Here is a 20449-nt window from a genome sequence, read left to right on the forward strand (position 1 = left end):
ACTTACTGCTAAGGGCGATGATATAGCTTGAGTATGAAATGTCCCCCACAGGGATGTGTTGAAGCCTAGGTCTCAGCTGGTGGCCCTATTTTGCCAGGTTACGTTAATGCCCTGGTCTCTGCATATGAATGCGTGGGCACATGCACACACACATAGAGTCACATGCATGTAGCACACACATACTGCATACACAAAGAAAGGAAGTCACGTGCTCCATAGAACCCTGGACATGTTTTGGGTCCACTTTGAACCTCAGTTTACTCACGGGGGGCCTTACAGATGGGACGGAATAGATCGCTGGCTCATGCATGTATGCAAAGAGTAGTTTCTGGGCTTGTATGCAAAAAGTAGTTTTATGGAAGCCTTGGAGGAATGTTTCCATTCTTGGACTGTGGGTCTCAGTCTGACCCTGAACTTTGCTCTCTCCCTCCCCTTGCCCTGTGTGTGTGTGTGTTCCTATTTATGCATTCATGAGTGTGTGTGTGTGTGTATGTGCCCACCTATGCACATGCACGTGTGTTGCTGAGGATCAAACTCAAGGCCCTACGCATGCTTGGCAAACAGTATACCAATGAGTGGCACACACACTCTTTTTGGGGTGGGGCTCAAAGGAGGTGAAGTCTTGTTACGTTGCCTCAGCTGCCCCTGTAGTTGGGATGGCCAGCATGCCCTTAGAGCTGCTTGCCTCACTTCTTGCCCTGGTGCCCGACCCAGCAGCGCTGTCTCCCCATCACATCAGGGCCTACTGGGCTTCCACAGGCTTGTCTCACTGGGGAAGCTGCTATTTCCATCCTGGCTTTCTTCGTGATCAATCCAGTCCCCGGAAGCTCTGCTCCATGGGAGGGTCTCCTGGGTCCCAAAGGACAAAGCCCACTGGCACGATCAGAAAGAATGGACAGTCCATCTTGGAGCTCCCCTAAGGTCAGTATTACTGGTTGGGTCATTACCCACTGACTGGCAGCACCCCTCTTGCTTTGCTCCATGCCTCCCCTGGTCTTCCTCAGTCCCTTGAATCGGAAGGATGCAGGGCTTTCTGCTTTCTCTTTTCCTTCCTCACTCCCCTCCACTTCCCCCTCTCTCCCCTTCTTCTTCTCGTCTCACTCTCATGCCTACTCCTCCTTCTCCTCTCCTCTGCTGGCTTCCAGGGACCCACTTTCAACTAGGACCTACTTGGCCATTGCTCTTCTTTTCTGAGACATCCCTCACAACACACACACACACACACACACACACACACACACACACACACACACACACGGAGCCCCAAATAAAATGCACCAAATGGTTGTTGATGTTCACTATCCGGCACTGGGTGCTTCAGCCTGATTTGTGAACACCCCAGGAAGGATGAGACCATTGTCTTGCAACACAGCAACAGACTGAAGACTCCGAGGCACATGAGTTACAGACCTGTTCCAGGCTCTTACTCCGGAAGTGCCTTAACACCTGCAAGGCAGACCGAAGGAAGCAGAGCCCCAGATGGCTCTTTCTGCCCATAGTTTCCACGTATTTTGAACTCTTCTGTGTGAGCCCTTTAACTTTCCAAGGATCCTCACCCAGCTCCATCTCCTTCTCCAAGGCAGCAGTGGAAAGCTGTTTCTCGGCTGCTGTGAGTAGGAGTGCCTAAGGAGTGAGCATGGGAGGTCCAGGGTCAGGGTTTGTAGATGAATCCAGTGCCTAGGCACCTGGACCCCTCTTGGAAAATAACCAACTTGGGGACAAGGAGATCTGAAGGACCCAGGGAGACCACAACGTCCTCCTGGCAGCCCCGGCTCTGTATGATGTGACTCTCCAGGGTCACCTCAGTTTTCTCATCTGAGACATGGGCGTGGTGAAAGGGGACACCATGGGCTGGCCTAGCTAGCGCCTGGAGAGGCCACTCCTCCTCCCCCTAGCTCGGCCCAGACCCAGGGACCTAGCAGCGCCTGCCGGAGCTGAAGGCCGAGGGGCGGGGCGGGCCGGCCTGGCGGCGGCGCTTTCCCGAGTCACAGCGCCGGGCGGCTGCGGGAAGATGCGGCTGCGGCTCCTGGTGCTGGTGGTGGCTGTGCTGCTGGGTCCGGCCCCGGGTAAGCGCGGCTCGGCGGGCGGCTGCGCGGGAGGCCGGGGCTCCAGCGGGAGGGGAGGCCAGGGCTGCGCGGGGTCCTGGCGGCGCACTCCTCCCGGCAATCGCGGCGGCGCAACGGCGCCAACTCAGGTCAGCGGTTCCCTGGTCCTGCTGGCGTCCCGCGGTGGGAACTTGCTCCCGGGACAGCTCCGGGTCCCCTTTGAGCCGCAGGCCGCGGAGCTTAGGTCGAAGAAAGCCTGATGGGAGCCCTAAGTTGGCGGCTTCTTTCTGTCTTCTGCAGCAGTCAGGACCCGCAGCTGCTGCCAGCACCAACTTCCCTTTATCTTTGGAGACGCTCCGAAAATGAGGCCAGGAAGGACTGGACCTTCCCAGTCGGGTGAACACTGAGGACTTACTCGTGAGTCTTCTGAGATGGTCAGATCAGTTTAGAAAAGGTGTCCTCGGCTTGACCTCATGCAGCAGGCTCCTTTTCCACGAACACTCCTGTGGGGGTCACGTCTGCTAGCTTGCACGGAGCTTTGTGGCTCCCACGTCTAGTCACTGCAGAACCTTCTCCTCTTGGTTCCCCAGGACCACGCTGGCTAGAAAAATAGCAATGGATACACTAGTGCCTCTCCTTTCCCCGTGACTACCTGTGACAGGCGTACATTACCTCACTTAATCTCAGTAGTGTTTCAAAGCAAGAGCATCAAGTATGTATTGATTCAAGTACTTCTCAAAACATTGGCTCAGTTTGTCGGCCTACCAACCTCTGAGGGCAGTGCAGTTTTACCCCCATTTAAAAAAATAATAAAGAAACGGAGGTACAGGCCTGAAGGGCGGAATGCTTTATATCCTGTCCTGGATGTACTCAGGGCCACTCCACAGCCTCTGCTTGTGTGCCCCTCACCTTGGGCCCGTCATCCACTCTTTGAAATGCCTCCTCCACAACTCTTCACCTCATTTGCAAGATAAAGCCCAGCATATCCATTTGAAGTATAAACCCTCATTCCCACCTCCATTTGGGGAGAGATTGGGAGTTTATGGGTCCCACAGTCCCACCATTCATCTCACAGAAAAGGAAACTCTCAGTCCAAGTACTTACTAAAAGCCAAACTATGGTAGAGGCTGGTGGTTTTGAGTTGTCTTTGATGTCAGAAGTCCTAGATTTGAATTTCATCTCTGCAATTTGTTCTGTGAGCTTCAACAGGTTGTTTGGCTTCCCTGGGCCTCAGTCTCGGCTGTAAAATGAGAATTAGCAGCTAACATGGATAAACTGAGAAAATATATCTAGTTGCCTTAGGACCGTGCTTGGCCTGAAGCACCCTTGAGCAGATGTCCACCTCTGTCAGTGGGCAAGGCAGTGTTTGCCCTGGACTGGAGGTGTTTTTAGGTGAGGGTTCACAGCAATAACTTGTGGGCTAGCTCTGGAGCCCCCTCTGCTTTTTGCTCCTCCTCAGAAGCCCCTGATGCTGCAAACCACGCAAGCAAGGTCTTGTGATGCAGAGATTGGCTGTTGTGAATCACACACCACTCCGCTGCCACTTAGAAGCTCCTGGCTCCTGGAAGTGAGTGGAGCACATCTTTAGGCAGGGATGAAAGAAGGCCGTAGTGCCATGCCCACCTCCGTGGCTGGCTTGGAGCCGTATCTACTTCTGCATCCGGGGAGAAGCCTTTGCTCCCTGTAGCTGGGGCTGCTGCTTCTGGAGAAGACAGTGCCCTCTGGGGCTCCACGACAGTTCTCTCAGAGAGCTGTGTTTGTCCTTTTCATGACATCACCAAATCACAAGGTAGGGGTTAGACTCAGAATCTCAGCCCCAGGAACCTGAGGTTCACGCAGAAGCACGAACAGCAGTGTAACTTCTGGGACCCTGTGCAAAACAAAAGTTTAGGGGATCTTCCTCAAAACTTTCAAGCAATGATCAGTAAAGGCTAAAGCCAGTAGCCTGCAGCTCTTGCACCCAGGGAGCCCACCCTGTTCCGGGGCAGTGTGGGGTCACCTTCTACTGCTCTTTGCCCACAGTTCACACATGCAGACTTAGAGCTTGCAACAGTGCAATTCTTGCACTAGCCATGAAAGACACCACGTTCCCACTGTTCAGGTGAGGACGCCGTTGACACCATAGTTGCATTCTCTCTCCTTTGTCCTGAGGACAAGCTGTCTCACCTGCTAGCCTCTTAGCTCCATAAGGTCAACAGAGACAGTGGAGTCAAGCCAAATGAGGAGGTATGAGGGAGCCTACCTCTCACCTTAATTCTTTGCAGTGCATACTCATAAAACAAACATTTCCCTTCTGCTTCAAGCTGATGTGACAGTTTTTTAGGTCAGGGAGTAAGGGTCAGCCCTGCCTAGCTGCTACGTTATGTCAGCTGGAGGAGGAGGGGTTAGTGACATCTATCCTGTGTGGTCCCGCATGCTGAGCCAGCATGCACTCAGCATACCTCCCTGCCTTCAGATGGGGCATGCTTTGCCTTTCAGTTGGTCTGGCCTGTGTGCCCACTTCCCACTGTCTTGCCTCCTGTTGCTTACCCTGCCCCCCTTCTGCTGAGCCACAAGGGACACAATGACCATGGTTGAGCAGCAACTGTCAACCTTCTCTCCACAAGTATTGAAATAAGTACTTAATCTTTGTCTATGCTTGTCAGCGCCCCCCCACCTCACCCCCCTGTACTTTCTGGGCTGGGCCTGAGCTCCAGCTGTCTGCACGTCAACCGAGCCTCCATGTATATATGCTTGGCATAAGGAGCCTCCACTTCAGTGCTGGAGGGTGATGCCCATGGCACCTGGAGTTGACAGGGACTTTCAGCAAAGCTTTTCTGAGGTGCCTAGCTATCTCAGGTTCAATGTCTACACACACACACACACACACACACACACACACACACACACGAGACAGCTGGCCACCCTGAATAGGCAGCCAGGAAGCAGAGGAGGGCAAGATGTGAGACTTGGCTAAGAAGCAGGCTTGCCCCCAGGGATCCACTTCCTCTAGGCAGACCCCAGCTCACAGCCTGTGCCCAGATCCAGGAACTGAAAGCCATGCTGCCCTCAGGGTCCCTGACTCTGAACTTGTGTGTGTGTGTGTGTGTGCATGTTGAGGAGGAGGGTGGTAAGTGAAGGGTTGTGGTGAGCCTTCATCAACAGGATTGTATTCATTTGCCTGTTGCCACAAGTGGCTTTCACAACAAACAAGTGGTAATATCTGAGATCAAGATGTTTGGTGGTGTGGGGGCTGGTTCTCCCACGCCCCAAGGGGGTCCACATTAAGGATCTCACTTAGCCTAGGCTTTACCTCCAAATACACCCACATGTGAAGGTACTAGGGGTTAGTACTCTGATGTATGGTGTATGCATGTAGCCTGGGGTATGCAGTGCAGCCCCTGATGAATGCCTTTGCACTCCTATGGGAGACACCGATGTTTGGACCATCTGTAAGAAAACATGAGGTGGAAGGAAGGCATGCTGCTAGAGAGAAAAGGGTGCTCTCTGAGGAAGTTAGCTCAGCCCCTTTGCTTTCTGAAGCTGGGGATAGGGCTTTGAGCCTGAGCCACAGGACGACAGGATGGGGAGGACTGCTAGCTTGCCTCCAGGATGGAATCTGGCCTCCCATGGGGACTGGAACACTTGGCACATTCTCTTAGTTTCAGTCACTATAAATAATTCCCGATTCACGCAGAGTTAGCAGGAGGAGCCTGGAGCATAGGGTTCAGTCTGCTATCATCCCACCCATGTTGTTTCCATTTCCTCTCTTCCCAGCCCCTCTGGCTCCACTGGGGAGCCTTTGGGGGTGGGTCAGGCTGGCCTTGGATGCTGTAAGCCAGCTGCTGCGTTTTGGCGCTCTCTCTTCTGTCCACTTCTCACTGGCTAATGCAGTGGAGGTCATCCAGGGGTCCCAGCCGCCTCCTTATTCCCCGTGGAACTCCCACAGGAGGCTGTCTGCATTTGAGATGAGCCTCAGCCATCAGGAGGAAGTGCTGTCCACATGGGCCAGGTGCCAGCCAGGTGGGTGTGATGCACGGAAGATGTGGGACACTTCTGTGTCTTTCTGGTTGACTTCTGGTAGCAATGGCATCACTCCTGGGGAAAGCAGAGAGCAGCCCACAGGGCACTCCCAGATAACCCAAGAGATTTGACCTAATCAGTGCAGATGCCTTTTGCCATGTAAAGTGACACTTAAGGTCCCTAGGTCTGAGGAAGGACTTCTCAGAGGCCTGTGGACCTGTATTTTCCATGTGTCACCTGGCCTGGTTTTGCCCCTCATTCCTGGAAAGAGAAGATTTGGGACCTCACACAGGGGCATAGTATCCAGCCTTTCATTACATCAACCAACCAAAGGCTGTCAAGCTGTGGAGTGCTGAGCAATCTCCCCCTGGCGAATGCTACCTTACACAAGGAAAGGGACTGATTTAAACTGAGTTAAAGTTGTTACATTTTTCTGTAGGGTTCTGAGTTTAGCATGCATTGTCTAAGAAGGGCAAAGGATAGAAGATTGATCCTTAGAACATAGCCTTTCAAATGATAACTTAGTTAAAATAACTGAGAGCATGACTGCTGTGGTTTGAATGTGGCTTATCTCCTCAGAAACTCAGGTTGGAATTTGATCTCCACTGTGAGATCCTAAGAGATGAAGCCTTTAAGAGGTGGTCAGGACTCTGTCTTCATGAATGGATGAATCCGTTCATTCAATCAATGACTGTTACTATCGGAACGGGTATTTTGCAAAACGCATTTGACTAGGTCCCTCGAACACCCCGGTCTTGACATGTGATGGCCTGGGCTACCCTGGGACTCTTGCAGAAAGCTGTGGTTTAGAATGTTTCTGGGACAAGTGCATGGTGAAAGGGCCCCTCCCTTGAGCTTCTGGGCAGCATAGCTGTGCTGCATCCACCATGGTGTACTGTCACATGTGCTTCATGGGACAGGTACCAGTGTCTGGCTTCTCCAGCTTCAGCTAGTCTGGATGCTCGGGTGGGTATTGCGGTGCTTCACCGAAACTCAGGAGCAGAACGGTAGCTATGTGTGGACTACCCCTAGAGTGGTTTCAACTAAGGAGTCAAAGGGCAGGTTTTAGTGGAAAGGGCCTGGAATTCTGAAACATCTTTTGGGGGCATTGGGAGAGTGCCATATCCTTCCTGCTTCTAGAGGCGCCTTCCTTCATTTTTCACTTTAGCTTGTTTGTGTACTTCAGTTCCTGAGTCCAAAGCCATGGAGAATCCCGTGTCAGTCCAGCACACTAGTGCTAGTGTAGCGTTCTGCTTGACCATTACTGCCTAGAGCTGGACTCACTGACACTAAGAGAGTGAACAAGGAGGAAGGTAGACAGCTTCAGGTTCCTGGTTGATGAGCCATCACAGGATGCATCTCAGGCCTGCCTTAGGCGGCTCTGACCACAGCCCTGTCAACACAGACTAAAAACACACATTGGGGAGGCTAGTAGAGAAGATGGGAGTGAGTTGAGTTTTCAAGAGATTCTTCAAGTCCTGATTCATACCTGTAGTCTCGGTTTTCGTGGCAGATTAGAACATTCTGGAGAACATGCCTGTTCAGATGGCCAGGGTTTGGCATACCATGTGAATGAGAGCCATAGGAATGTGAGAGCCCATGGGGTCCATAGAAGAGCCATAGTGGGACTGGGGAGTGAGCATAGACAGTACTGAGACCACTGCCTCTCTGGCTCTGCAGACATCCAGAGACCAGCAGTATGCAACCCGTCCCTAGCTCCTGGCAATGGCATGGCTTCGTGAACTCAGGCTGTGGCCTTCATTCATGGTTTCCCCCTTTTTCTTTGCAGAAGTGTGTGGCGCTCTCAATGTCACTGTGTCCCCAGGACCTGTAGTTGACTACTTGGAAGGGGAAAATGCCACTCTCCTCTGCCACGTCTCCCAGAAGAGACGGAAGGACAGCTTGCTGGCAGTGCGCTGGTTCTTCGCCCCTCATGGCTCCCAGGAGGCCTTGATGGTGAAGATGACGAAGCTCCGGGTGATTCAGTACTATGGGAACTTCAGCCGTACTGCCAACCAACAGAGGCTGCGCCTGCTCGAGGAGCGTCGAGGAGTGCTGTACAGGCTGTCCGTCCTGACACTCCGGCCAGCAGATCAAGGGCAGTATGTCTGCAGAGTGCAAGAAATCAGCAAGCACAGGAACAAGTGGACAGCCTGGTCTAACGGCTCCTCGGCGACGGAAATGAGAGGTGAGAGTGTGGCTGGGGTCCCTGAGGAGGTGCAGCGTGTAGCAGATCAGGGGTCCCGGCTTCTGTCGTTACACAAATGCTGGTGTGACTCATCAACTCTGCTAATACAGCACAAGCCTTTTGGCCTCTGTGGGCCACAGGCCTGTGAGTCAGGTCGTGAGGATGAGGACAGATCTTGGACACTGTGGCTGATGTGGAATGTAGATATGGAGGGAAGGCCAGAGGAATGAGTGACTACCTCCATGCTAGTCACGTCCTGCTGGAAGTAGTGATCTTTGTGTGCTGTCAGATAAAGAAAGTTGGACCCTGCTTAGCGGTCAGAGGCCTGTTAAGACTACGGCCTGAACTGCACCTTCTTTGGACTAGTACTGGGACTTCATGGTTCTAAGAGAGAGTGGAGGAAATGGGGGAAGGCCACAGCATGGGACATAGTACACTGACTCAGGGAACTATATATGCCTCAGAGAGCAATGGTCTTTGTTACCTTTCTTGGTGCCGTGTCCAATACCAGACAGAAATCATCCAAGGAAAGATTTCTCATGGTTTATTTTTCAGTGTTCAGGATGCAGCCGCTTGGCCCCATGCGGCAGGTCAGGTTGTCATGGCAACATGGGATGTGGTGGTGGAGGCCAGCTGCTCATAGCCAACACAAAGCCAAGGGCACGACAGGAAGAGCATGGGGATGATACACCTCCAGGGACTCACTTTCTCCAGCTAGGTTCTACCGCCCACAGTGTCTACTAGCTCAATTAGCACCAACGGCGAGGGACTGCACTTTCAGCACCTGGGGGACATTTCAGATCCAAAGGATAATGATACTGAAAAGCAAATGTGTCTTTGGCCCATAGGGAAATGTCTCAGTATATAAGAAGCTTCCAGAAGCAGAATCCTTCCTCCTCACAGAGGCTGCAAGATGACGTGTCATCAGCTATGAGGAGGAAGAGGGTGATCTTTGGACACCTTGAGTTTTCTCAGGTGGGCACTGCATGCCAAGTGCATGATTACAGGCACATACATGGCCTTGAACTCTAGCTACTGTGCCTGTTCAACTGTTCCTGGGCCAAGGTTGAGACTCCTTAAGACATCCCCAAGGAACTAAACTAGAATTTGGTTAGGGAACAAAACTTTGACAATTCTCAGCCAATTGTTCAGGTCTGTATCTTCATGACCACCTTACCTGGGGTTGCCTCATACCCCCAGACGGGTATGTGGTGGGCAGGTCTGATATAAACTTAGCAGCCCTATAAATGGGACAGCCTTGTGTTCCTGATCTGCTGCTGGCTTGGGTCTCAGCTAACTGTGAAGTTTGTGAGGAAGGGCAAAGGCCCCGGGGTAGCCCTCCCTTCTTGCCGGCAGATAGGAGATGAGTTTGCAGTTCCCAAATATTTTGGCTACCAAACACCATATGGGAAGGTTTTTGAGAAACCTCAGTATTGGTTTCCGAAGTGGCCACATCCCTTTACCCTTCCACCAACACTGTATAAGCACTCCCTTTTCTCCACATCCATGCAAGTATTATTTGCTGTTATATGTGTTTCTGGTGGCCATTCCGATTGGGGTGTGATGGAGTCTTTAATGTGGTTTTAATCTGCATGTTCTTGATGTCTAAGGGACTTGAATACCTGAAAGTGTTTACTAGCCATTTGTGTTCTACTGGGAACTTTCTGTTCGGTTCCACTGCCCTTTTTTTTCCAGTGGCGTTGTTTCCTTGGTGTTTAGTTCTTTGAGTTCTTTGTGTAGCCTAGACACTGATCCTCTGTGTAGCTGCACAGATTTTCTTCCATTCTGCAGGCGGTCTCCTTGTTTAGTTGACTCTTTCCTTTGCTGGGCAGCAGGCCTTTAGTTTCTTGAGGTCTCATTCGTCATTTGTTGGTCTTCCTTCCTGCACAGCTAGAGTCCTACTCGCAAGGTCCTTACGTATGCATGTTCCCTACTTTTTTTCCTGACGGGTTTTAGGTATCAGGTCTTATATTGAGGTCCTTTATCATTTTGGAGGCGAGTTTTGTACAGGGTAAGTGATAAAGATATAGCTCTTCCCCCCTGTATGTTGAGTCCTTTTTCTCAGTATTGTTTGTTTGTTAAAGGCTCTGCCTTTTTCCCAGTGTGTGTGTGTGTGTGTGTGTGTGTGTGTGTGTCTTTGTCAAAGGTCAAGTAAGCTATAGTCCCATAGACTATATATGGCTCCTCTGTTCTGCTCCGTTGATCTACTTGTCTGTTCTGTGTCTGCGCCATGCTGTTCTCAACTTACACTATGGGTCTATAGTGTAAGTTGAAATCAGGCATGGTGACACCCCGTTTTTGTTCAGCATTGCCTCGGCCTGTTCTTTTGTGTTTCCACATCCATGCTGAGGTCATTTTTCTTCTGTCTGTGGAGAGAGGAACTGGCATTTTGATAGAGATTGTGTTGAACCTCATCTGCAGAATGCTGTTGGTAGTGTCTTAGTTACTGTTCACGTGCTGTGGAGGGTCACTGTGAGCAAGGCAGCTCTTATAAAAGAAATATTTAGCTGGGGGCTTGCTCACAGTTTTAGAAAGTTAGCCATCATGGTGAGATTAGACGGACATGGCACTGAAGCAGTAGCTGAGAGTTTTACATCGTGATCTACAGGCAAGTGGGCAGACAGAGGCGCTGGGCCTGGTACGCATGGGCTTTTGAAAGCTCAAAGCCCATTCTCAGTGACACACCTTCTCCAACAAGGCCAGCATACTGCAACAAGACCTCAGTTCCTAATCTTCCTCAAAGTGTTCTGCTAACAGGTGACTACGTATTCAAATATCTCACCCTATGGGGGCTATTCTCATTCAAACCACAAGTAGGGTGACCATTTTAACAGTATTCATTCTGCTGACCTATGAACTGGGAGGTTCTTTTCATCTTCTGGTGTCTTCCTTGATTTCTTTCTTCAGTGTGTTAAAGTTTTCATTATACAGGTGCATTGTTTTGTTTCCTTAGTTATACTTATTCCCTGGTCTTTTATGACTTTTGTGAATGGAATTGTTTTCCTGATTTTATATATATGTATATATAAACTATACATATTATATATATAACATATATACAAAATATATGTTATATGTTTTGCATATGTTAATTTTGTATCCTCTCACTTTGCTGAAAGTATCAGCATTTTTGTTGGAATCTTTAAGGTCTCTTATGTATAGAATCAAGCCATATGAGGATAGGAATACATTGACTTCCTCTTTTCCTATTTGTATACTTTTTTTTGTCTTATTACTCTCTAGCCAGAACTTCAAGCTCTATGCTACACTCTACAGATGCTTCCCATTTCGTGGTGATTTGTGTAGTCTGACTGCCGTCCTTTTCTATTGTGGTATTCCTTTTTCAGAAGTTGCTTTTACTTAGGTGTAATTTATACTTGGTGAACTACACAGAGTACCTTTGGGTGTCGAATCTTGGAAAGTATTTCCAACCACATGCCGACATGCTTAGAAAAGCATTTGTAGGGCAGCTGCAAAGGGACAGAGAGATGAGTGGGATTGGAGTTCGTAATGTGAAATTCACAAAGAATCAGTAAAAAGTTTTTTTAAGTCCTCATAATTTTCTCTCATACTTTAAATGTTAAAAACTACATTCTTACCTCTTTGAAATCCATTTTCTATGAAGATAATTTATTTTTGTTTCCAACTATTCTAATTGTTAGAGAAGTACCTCCCTTATCAGTGTTTCAGATATTTCAAATGTTATTTTATTATTTTTATATGATTTGTTTTCCTTTAAGTTAATCTTGAGAAACAACTTACCCAGTTTTCTGGCTATTGTGTTAGGTTTTGGTTGGTATATTGACTTTAAAAATTACCATTGTGTTTATATATACATTTATATATTTTGTGTTTTATGTGGTTATGAAAAAAATGTCTGAGGTTGGGTTTCAATAAGAAAAATGTGTTTATATAATTCACAACTTTAGAGTCTAAGAGTTGAAGATTAGGTGGCTTCATCTGCTTGGCTCTGATGAGAGAGATCTTGGCTGCAACAAAATATGACAACAGGCATCGTGATAGGAGCATGTGAAAGAAAGGGTGATTACATGGTGAGACCGGAAGCCAGGGGGAACTTCAAAGCCATGTTTGCTCTTTCTGTAGCAGTCAACTTAAAAAAAAAACTAACTGAGGTCTACAAACAAAACAAAAACCCCATTAATCCCTTCTGAGGGCAGCACCCCAATAACCTACCAAACTGGCTCACTTCTTCAAGCTTCTAAAACCTCTGAAAGGCACTCATTGGGGATGAGGTCTCCAGCACATGAATTCTTGGAGGGAAAAAAACATAATCATAGTCACAGTTTGCATATTTTTGCTACTTGATCCGGGAGTCCTCTCTTCCTTCATCTATTCCGTTTTTTAAAATATCATATAAAAATATATCTGCATATAACTTTTATTTTATTTATTTCTCAATATTTTGTTGTTGTAATTAAAATCAACCCCTCCCTCTTAATGTCTGTGACCTTCCATGTTGTGTGTGTGTTTTGTTTTGTTTTGCTTTGTTTTGGTCATGTCCTAGTGGCCAGTACTTTTAAACTATTTTGTACGATTCTGCTGTGAATTTAGCTTCACTGTTTGGGTTTTCATCCTGATCACATTTTCCATTTACTCTCTGTAGTTCCTGTTCAAGACTTAAGTAAAAGCTAGATTTGAGATATCCATGGTCTCGTCTAATCAACTAACCAGAAAGGCCTTTGGGATTGTCCTGGAGAACATTCCCCTTTGGAGCTTCTAAAGCCCCTAGTTAGACATCCATGCTACATCTGTCAGAGAGAGAGAGACAGAGAGACAGACAGACAGACAGACAGACAGAGGAGCCACCAGCTTATAATGACACCCCATGCCTCTAGCCACCCGGCACTCTTACTCTTTTCTAGGAATTTCCATCTTCCTTAGCTGTGATTACTTCTGGGCCTGCGAGTGGTCATCCCACAGAAAGGCCAGAGCTTTTTCCCTTGGAAGGGGAGGAAGGGGAACGGCAAGTTGTCTGTCTGCAAAAAGTTGTTGTTAGAAAGCTCACACCAGGCTGTTGGGTAGATGGAAGCCATGGACATCATTGGGGCAACACAACCAAAGTTCATGACTGTGGTGTAGTACTCTCAGGGAGGATTCAAAGTGTCACACTATCACAGCAGAGTTAGGGCTGATGTCATGGCACTGTTGACACCACTGTGCTTTGCTTTCTGGTGTGGGAGAGCGAGGGAAAGAGCTGGTATACAGGGACAGGCTGTGCATAGTCTCACCCTGTCACACCCGAGCTACATCCTGTGGATGGAGAACCACATACTCGTCAAATGCATTATGGACGTCGTGCACAATAAAAAATGGGAGCAACAACAATGAGACGCTCATGATCCAAACCAACAATCAACACACCCCAATAGCTGCATCACCCTTGCCTAACTTAGGTCTGTGTATATACCCACGATCTTTTCCCCTAAGGCTGCCCATGCCTCGGAGCTTGTGTACATGGAATAAGCAGAGGTTGGGTGGGGTAAATCCTGTGCTTGGGGCTGCTGTTTTACATTTTCAGCAGGAAATTATTAAGCTAGGACAGAGATCGGGATTTTGAAGCATGGGAAAATAGACATTGGGGACTGTCAGCAAATCATGTGTTGGGTTTTGGCAAGTGCTGGGTGCACGGAAGGTTGCTGGTGTGATGTGAGACAAATCCATAGGCGGAAATGATGAGTGAAGGCTTGAGCCCCCTGAGGACTGTGAGGTCGGGCTCAGCTTTTTGTGGAGTATCTGTCATAGCAGGTGAGCTTTTCAGTGAAGACTTGCTCATGTGAAGGTTAAAAAGAAAGGCAAAGTACAAGGCACCCCCATGCCACGTGCTGGGTAAGAGCCCTGCATAGAAGAACAGAGACTAAAGAGTCCTGTGCGTGGCATCAGAGTACCACTAAGGCTCGCTCATCAGGGTCAATGCTTGGTCTGAGTGTACTTAATCATTTTATCAATGACATTGAAAAGGGTGCTCATATCACCCTAACAAACTTTCAGAAAATACAAAATCGGGAAATGTTCTTAACATCGGCCAAGAGTACAGCACAATAAACATGTTTCCAGAGCACAGGCAGGAAATAACAAAATGAGATTCAATTTGAAGGCAGGCAGAGGAGTATACCAGGGGTGCGTGAATCTTCAGCACCGTAGGATCGTCCCCAGGAGCCGGTCTCTGAGAAGGGATAATGGAAAGTGATTAGATGATCTGGGGAATGCGATACTGTAGTGTATCAGCTGCTGTCATTTCTGTGTGAGCAGGGATCAGCCTGACACCCTGAAGAAGGCAGGCTCCTGTGCCATGCACTGTATGGGTGACCATGTAATCAACTCTGAGAATACAATTCCAGAAACACAGATACAATCCCCCAAAGGAAGACAAATGTAAGGAAATGAACCACAGCCCCAGGGAGAGAGTCCGCTCTTCTAGTCTCAGAAGCTATGGTTGGCTCAGTGAAGAAGTTGTCCTGGAGAAACACCTTCTGGTGCTAAGCGGATTCACGTATTCCTCCCCTTAGTGGGTGTGAGTCTTACTTCCCAGTTCAAGAGGCTAAGAAGTCAAGAACATGTTGCTGGCACTGTTGAGGTTGAGGGTTCCTGCTTATCAGTGTGGCTCAGGGGAGAGCAAGGGGCAGAGAGCTCGCTTTTATCACAGAGCCGTCCTTAATCCACAAATGGATTTGGGAGTGTCCTGTCCAGTCACCTTTCAAAGGTCCCACCTCTCCACATTGCTGTCTTGATTACCAAGTTGCCAACGCAAGATCTTTTGGGGGACACCATCAGATCCTAGCAGTATCAGTGAAGTTGCTTACTAAGCCATTGAAATGATGGGAATCTGGGGATATGTGGGCGGATGCTTCAGCAGGAGGGACAGCCGATTGGGAGCGCAGTGGTAGAGACATACACAGAACACCGCGGAGATGTGTAGAGGGACCCCTGACTAGCCAGAGGAGAGGGCAGTGCTGGAGCCGACACTGACAGCTCACGAGGGGGTGTGGATACTGGGGGTCACACACTGGATCATGAAGGAGGCTGAACAGCACATTAAGGGATTTCCAGTGGATGTTGCAGGGCAATGTTCCCAACTTTGCCTGATATTTTTGTATTTATTGGGGCCCTTATTGGGGTGTGGATTCCCAAGCATTTGCATGCAGGTCTGGTCTGTGAGCTCTGGAATAGATCTGACCGCTCAGTCAGTGATTTCGGCTATGGAAAACTGTAATAATCCATCCCATAGCTTACAGTGGATCTGCCTGCTGGCTGACTGAACCGTGGGTTTGAAGAACCAGATGACAGGGGAGGAGACTGTCTTTTGTAGTTCAAAGGACTGAAATGATACCGCATTAAACTTGGTGAAAGGAAAAGAGATACTAAGATGCCAAGTGAGAAACCTTTAATAGTGGGTGTGATTAAGAGAGAGATCTTTGGGAACACTCCTTGTGGGGTGAAGCTGGACAAGAGGGGATGGTTGAAAGCTTCCTCCCAGGGGTATGATATTTTCTGTTATCCCTATGGATATGAAGGTCTTGACCAAATCCATCTGCATTTCCCATGTAGTGCTGACTGATACATGGGGCATGGCAATTTGCAACTCAAGCAGCTGTCTTCCTGTGTTGGAGGGTCAGAATCCCAGCTGAGTCTCAGCGAGCTCTTCCCCTCCCTCTCTGCCCCATGTCCATTGTGATTGTCTTCTGTTCACTGCTCTCTGAAGAAATTCCTTTTCCTCCTTTGACCAGTTTGATCTCTCTAAGCTTTGAGAGTCTCTCCCACTTTGTGACTCATCTGTGGTGTGTTCCATGACCCCTCACTTGTTGTCCCTATAGGGCATTGACCTGGCAAGATCCATCCCAAGAATGGCAGATTCCATAGCTTGACTGGTTAGCATGGTGCTGGCCAGAGTAAGATCCCAAAGCCTCGCTGCTTCTTCAGCTGTGCTCAGTGGTGTTTCAGGAATGAAGTCGGAGTGTCCATGAGGTTCTGACCAAGAGGAGGCCTCCCCTCAGTCTTGGTACCACGATCCTGGGATCTCCAGCTGAGATAGGCTAGTTTACAGGGCTCATCCTGATGGCCCCCTGTGAGTGAGGCATTGCCTTCTACTTTAAGCTTAAGCTATGAGAGTTGCAACAGCTTTGCTCCTCAGGAGTTTGTGGAAAAAAGAAGATCTTCAGTGGTTTTTCAGCCAAGTTCTGCAGCCTGTGGGACCAGAAGCATTCAAACATTTTGAGACAAAATACCCTGCCCCCGCCCCTTGCCGCATGTTTGGAGGGAGCTCCCTTCATCAACAGTGAAATGCTCAGGACAGCAGCAACCTGCAGACTCCTGCAGTTTCACCAGGGTTTTACTGTAACCACAAACAGCACAGTTGAACGAGCCAGACTGTTGTTTGATTTAAGGTTATATAAGTCAGCCTTCAATGTGGTGAGCAGATGAAGCAAATGGAAAAATGCCGTTACCGTAAAAGTCTGGTGGCAGAGCTGGCAAGATGGCTCAAAGTGTGAAACAATTGTCGGGCAAATGTGAGAACATGAGTTCCGTTCTCAGAATTTACCTGAAAACTGCATCCTTTGGGGTATCTGCCATTCCAGAGCATCTCTGGGGAGATGAGAGGTGGAGTCAGGGGAATCCTGAAAGGTTTCTGACAGCTCCCAGGGCAAACAAGTGAGCCCACCTCAAAGAAGACAGCGAGTGAGAGACTGTAACCCAGGTCTTCCTCTAACCTTCACATAAGCTCTCATAAATTCACATGTATGTGCTCACATGTGAACGCATGAATGTATCATGCCCAGACACATCACACACACACACACACACACACACACACACACACACACACACACAGAGAGACAGACAGACAGACAGACAGACAGGCTGGGGAGCAGGGAGAGAGGGAGGAGAAAGAGAAGAGAGACAGAAAGAAGAGAGAGCATGGGTACAATTTATAAGAAAAATGTAAAATGTTTCGGGGCAAAGATGAAATCAGAATATAATTTATCATCTGAGCATTTGACCCTAAAATGTGAGAGGGGACTGAATAATTAGTTTTGGCATTAATACCACAGGGAATAGAAATTTCAGGTTTCAATGGAAGAAGTTAACTAAATCCCTTTTCCCTAGAGACGTGGAACAGATAATTAGGGATGAGATTTACTAAGCATTCAGCGCTAGTGCTTAATTAAGCAAGCACACACCATCGTGTTTACAGTGTCAACAGGTCCAGACACTCAGAAGGAACAAATTGACAACCAGAGTTTAATTCTAAACAACACTCAGACACATCCTTCATCAGACCAAACCACAAGCCAGCAACGAGTCCTGAAAAAACATCAGGAGATTAAAAACTTAAACTCCCGAACACACAGGAAGCTTTCATTTATGAAGTTGTCCTTGGGACACTGTCCCCAAAGAGGCAGGAGGTAGAGAGCTCGCACCCTGCTGACCTTGGACCTCCTGTTCCGGGATGGAGCCTGAGAAGAGAACATGCAAAGACAGTACTAGACAGCAGGTGTCCTTTGACAAGAGAGGAAGGCAGGGAAAAGGGTACAGCTCTGGGAGGCAGATGAAAGGTCACTTTAGTGAGCTTGGATCACAGTTGGGCTTCAACAGGAATGATGGGCCCTGCCCCGTCAGAGCCAAAGGCAGCTCAGGCCTAAGCGAGAGGAGGAGAAATTCAAAGAATTGAGGGCATGGAGGTTGACTCTGTGGGCCAGAAGGTGGGCCGATGACAGGCTGGAGAGGTGACCTGGCCAGAGATTTCAGCACCCTGCCAGTTTTTGCTTTGATGTCTCTCAGCTATGACTCAGTGCATGGACACAGAGGAGGGTCCAGGAGATATTTTATTGTAAAAGGTGACTGAGTGAGTTAAATTCTTGGGTAAACTGCCCAATTGAAATGGCAGAGACAGAAAGGGAGATGCTAAATGAGGCGAAGTCCTGGGCTTTAGTGCTCCCTAGGCGCAGAAATCTGACCCTTGTGAGTGCTCCCTAACCGCAGGACCCTAACCCTTGTGTTCTATAAAGGCTCCCTTGAGGAATGTGGACTTCCAGGCACCCTGGGAAATTTATCTCTTTGTAATCCTTTGCTTTGTTTGCTTTGTTTTCTAGAATTTTCCTTAGCCTGAGTAAAAAAGGCAAGAGTGGCTTAAACTGAATGAAGCTAGAGCCTCAGTGTTTGTCAGAAGTTGCTCTGGGCAGGTCACGAGGGGCATTTCTGACATAGGCAGCTCTGACTCAGCCTCAAGAGAGGCTGCCTTTGACCTGAGTCTTGGAGAGGCAAGGGGGAAAGGAAGTGACAAGCAAGCCCTAGAGCAGAAAGAGGTCTCTGTGCCTACAGTTTCTCCTCTGACTTGTGGATCTAAATAGATATGGTGGGAACACAGCTACATTTTAACTTTTCCCCTTGGGAGTTGTCTGGTCCTTGAATAAGGCAGGATAGCGAGCCTCTTGGCTTTCAATTAGGAACGCAGGGGTTGCTGACTTCTTATTTTATTTTCTGATCACCTTACACATATTTTTGTACATGGATCTGAGCAGTATGGAGCCTGAGGAAATGGAGGCAGAGTGGTATCTATTCTCCCTGGGCACAAATTAGCCAGGCTCACATGCCAAGGAGCCCTTCTTGACGGAAGCTAGGAATCATCCGCTGCGTAAGGAGTCCTGCTTCCTTCCTGTGGAGAGGCTGTAAAGGGACCTCATGCACTGCATGTCCAGGGACAGCACATGCAGGAGCCGTGAGCGCTGTGGCTGGTGGGCCACTGTGTCCACATGGCTTCTGAGGCTTTGGAGAGAAAGGGGGGCCTGGAAGGGAGAGGACTCACGTCCCTGGCCTCGTCCAAAGCTTCTAGCATGTAGCTGGTCCTGTTTCCATTGCCTTTTGAGTAGCCTGCTTCCCTAGCATGTCCCACCATACCATGCCATGCTATGACATGCCATACCATAGACTGACCTATTGATCCATTCATGCCTCTTGTTTCTGCTGAGACACAGTCTTGTTACACTGCCTTGCTTCTAACTCCTGTGCTCCGGGAGCCTCCTGCCCTAGCCAAGGATTACAGGCATATACTTCCAGAACCACTTCACTCCTGTGAAGTAAATATGCCTTGACCTATGGACCAAGGAGAAGCCTAGAAAGTGAAGGAGCAAGACATAGATGCGGGTAATACAAGGGACAGTGCTGCCCAGAACACACTGTGAAGGCGGAGGTGCAGTCTAAGGCAGCGTGTTTAGCAGGGAGTGAGAGGCCGAGACGCTGCATAGTCCTAGAGGAAGGCTTCTCCGATGCAAGTTGCCACCAAAGGTCTGAAGACTGTTCTGAAAGTTGTTCTCTCAGAGACTGTGGACCGCTGTCCTCCTAGCAGAGCAGCCATTATGCTCTTCACCCGACAGCTGTTACTGCCACAGGAGACCCTACATACTCAGTCCGATGTGTTTTCTCATAGGAGGAAGGATGGAGAGGGTCGTTAGCCCCTTGTCTGAGGTTCTGACCACCTACTCCTATACTTTCCCCCTAGGTGTATGTACTTGTACCTCAAATACAAGTGCTCTTAGGAGGTTAAGTATCTAAGGGGAGAGTTAGCTGAATAAACCCCATTTATAAAACTGTGGGGGAAGCTGTCATCCATGCTAGGAGGAGACTTTTCTGTGCTGTGACTATTTGATGCCCTCCATGCATCCTTATAGGAGTAATCCCAATGAATTCCTGGGTAGAGTTGGTCCTTGGTGCCCCACTCGGGGATAGTAAACCTACATTCACTTCACCCAGGGAAAGTTTACCCAAGAGACATGTATCTGGCCTTTGAAGATCCCCATCCAGCGCTTTTGGCTAACTTTCCTTAGAGCTCTTCCATGCATGTTTTCTGTGATGACATGTGCTTCATGAGTTTCGGAATCCTTGGGAACACACTGCTGTCACAGGCTCACTCTTGTTTCCCCTAGACTGAAGGTCATTCTGAAGGAGGTATTGTCTGGATTGTTCTTCTTGAATTCTAAACCTGCCCTGGCCTGGACATGAGGCCAAGGCGCAAGGCTTTCATGAGCTCCTCTATGTGGGGTCCTGGGACCTGGAGCTTCTGGCCCTCCTGAGAGGTGTCCCCTAATCAGGCAAATTCTTCCTCCCCTCACTCCGTCTGAAAAAACTCAAGGCCACTGCCAGAGAACCTTCATTTTGACAAGAGACAATTGGTTGTCCTGCATGTCCAGTGTTTCTCCTT

The 20449-nt window shown here is 48.7% G+C and overlaps 1 protein-coding gene across 1 annotated transcript in view; it reads left to right on the forward strand.

Annotated features, from left to right (window-relative positions):
• Nucleotides 1-1908: 1908 nt before the first annotated feature.
• Vstm4 (V-set and transmembrane domain containing 4) overlaps nt 1909-20449 on the forward strand; it is a 77884-nt gene continuing 59343 nt past the window's right edge. The window contains exons 1-2 of the mRNA XM_021655040.2: nt 1909-2066; nt 7837-8235. Coding sequence (XP_021510715.1) covers nt 2012-2066; nt 7837-8235 — 454 coding nt within the window. The 5' untranslated portion in view covers nt 1909-2011. The remainder of the gene's footprint in view (nt 2067-7836; nt 8236-20449) is intronic.

This window comes from Meriones unguiculatus, chromosome 9 (assembly GCF_030254825.1).
Source record: "Meriones unguiculatus strain TT.TT164.6M chromosome 9, Bangor_MerUng_6.1, whole genome shotgun sequence".
Taxonomy (NCBI): domain Eukaryota; kingdom Metazoa; phylum Chordata; class Mammalia; order Rodentia; family Muridae; genus Meriones; species Meriones unguiculatus.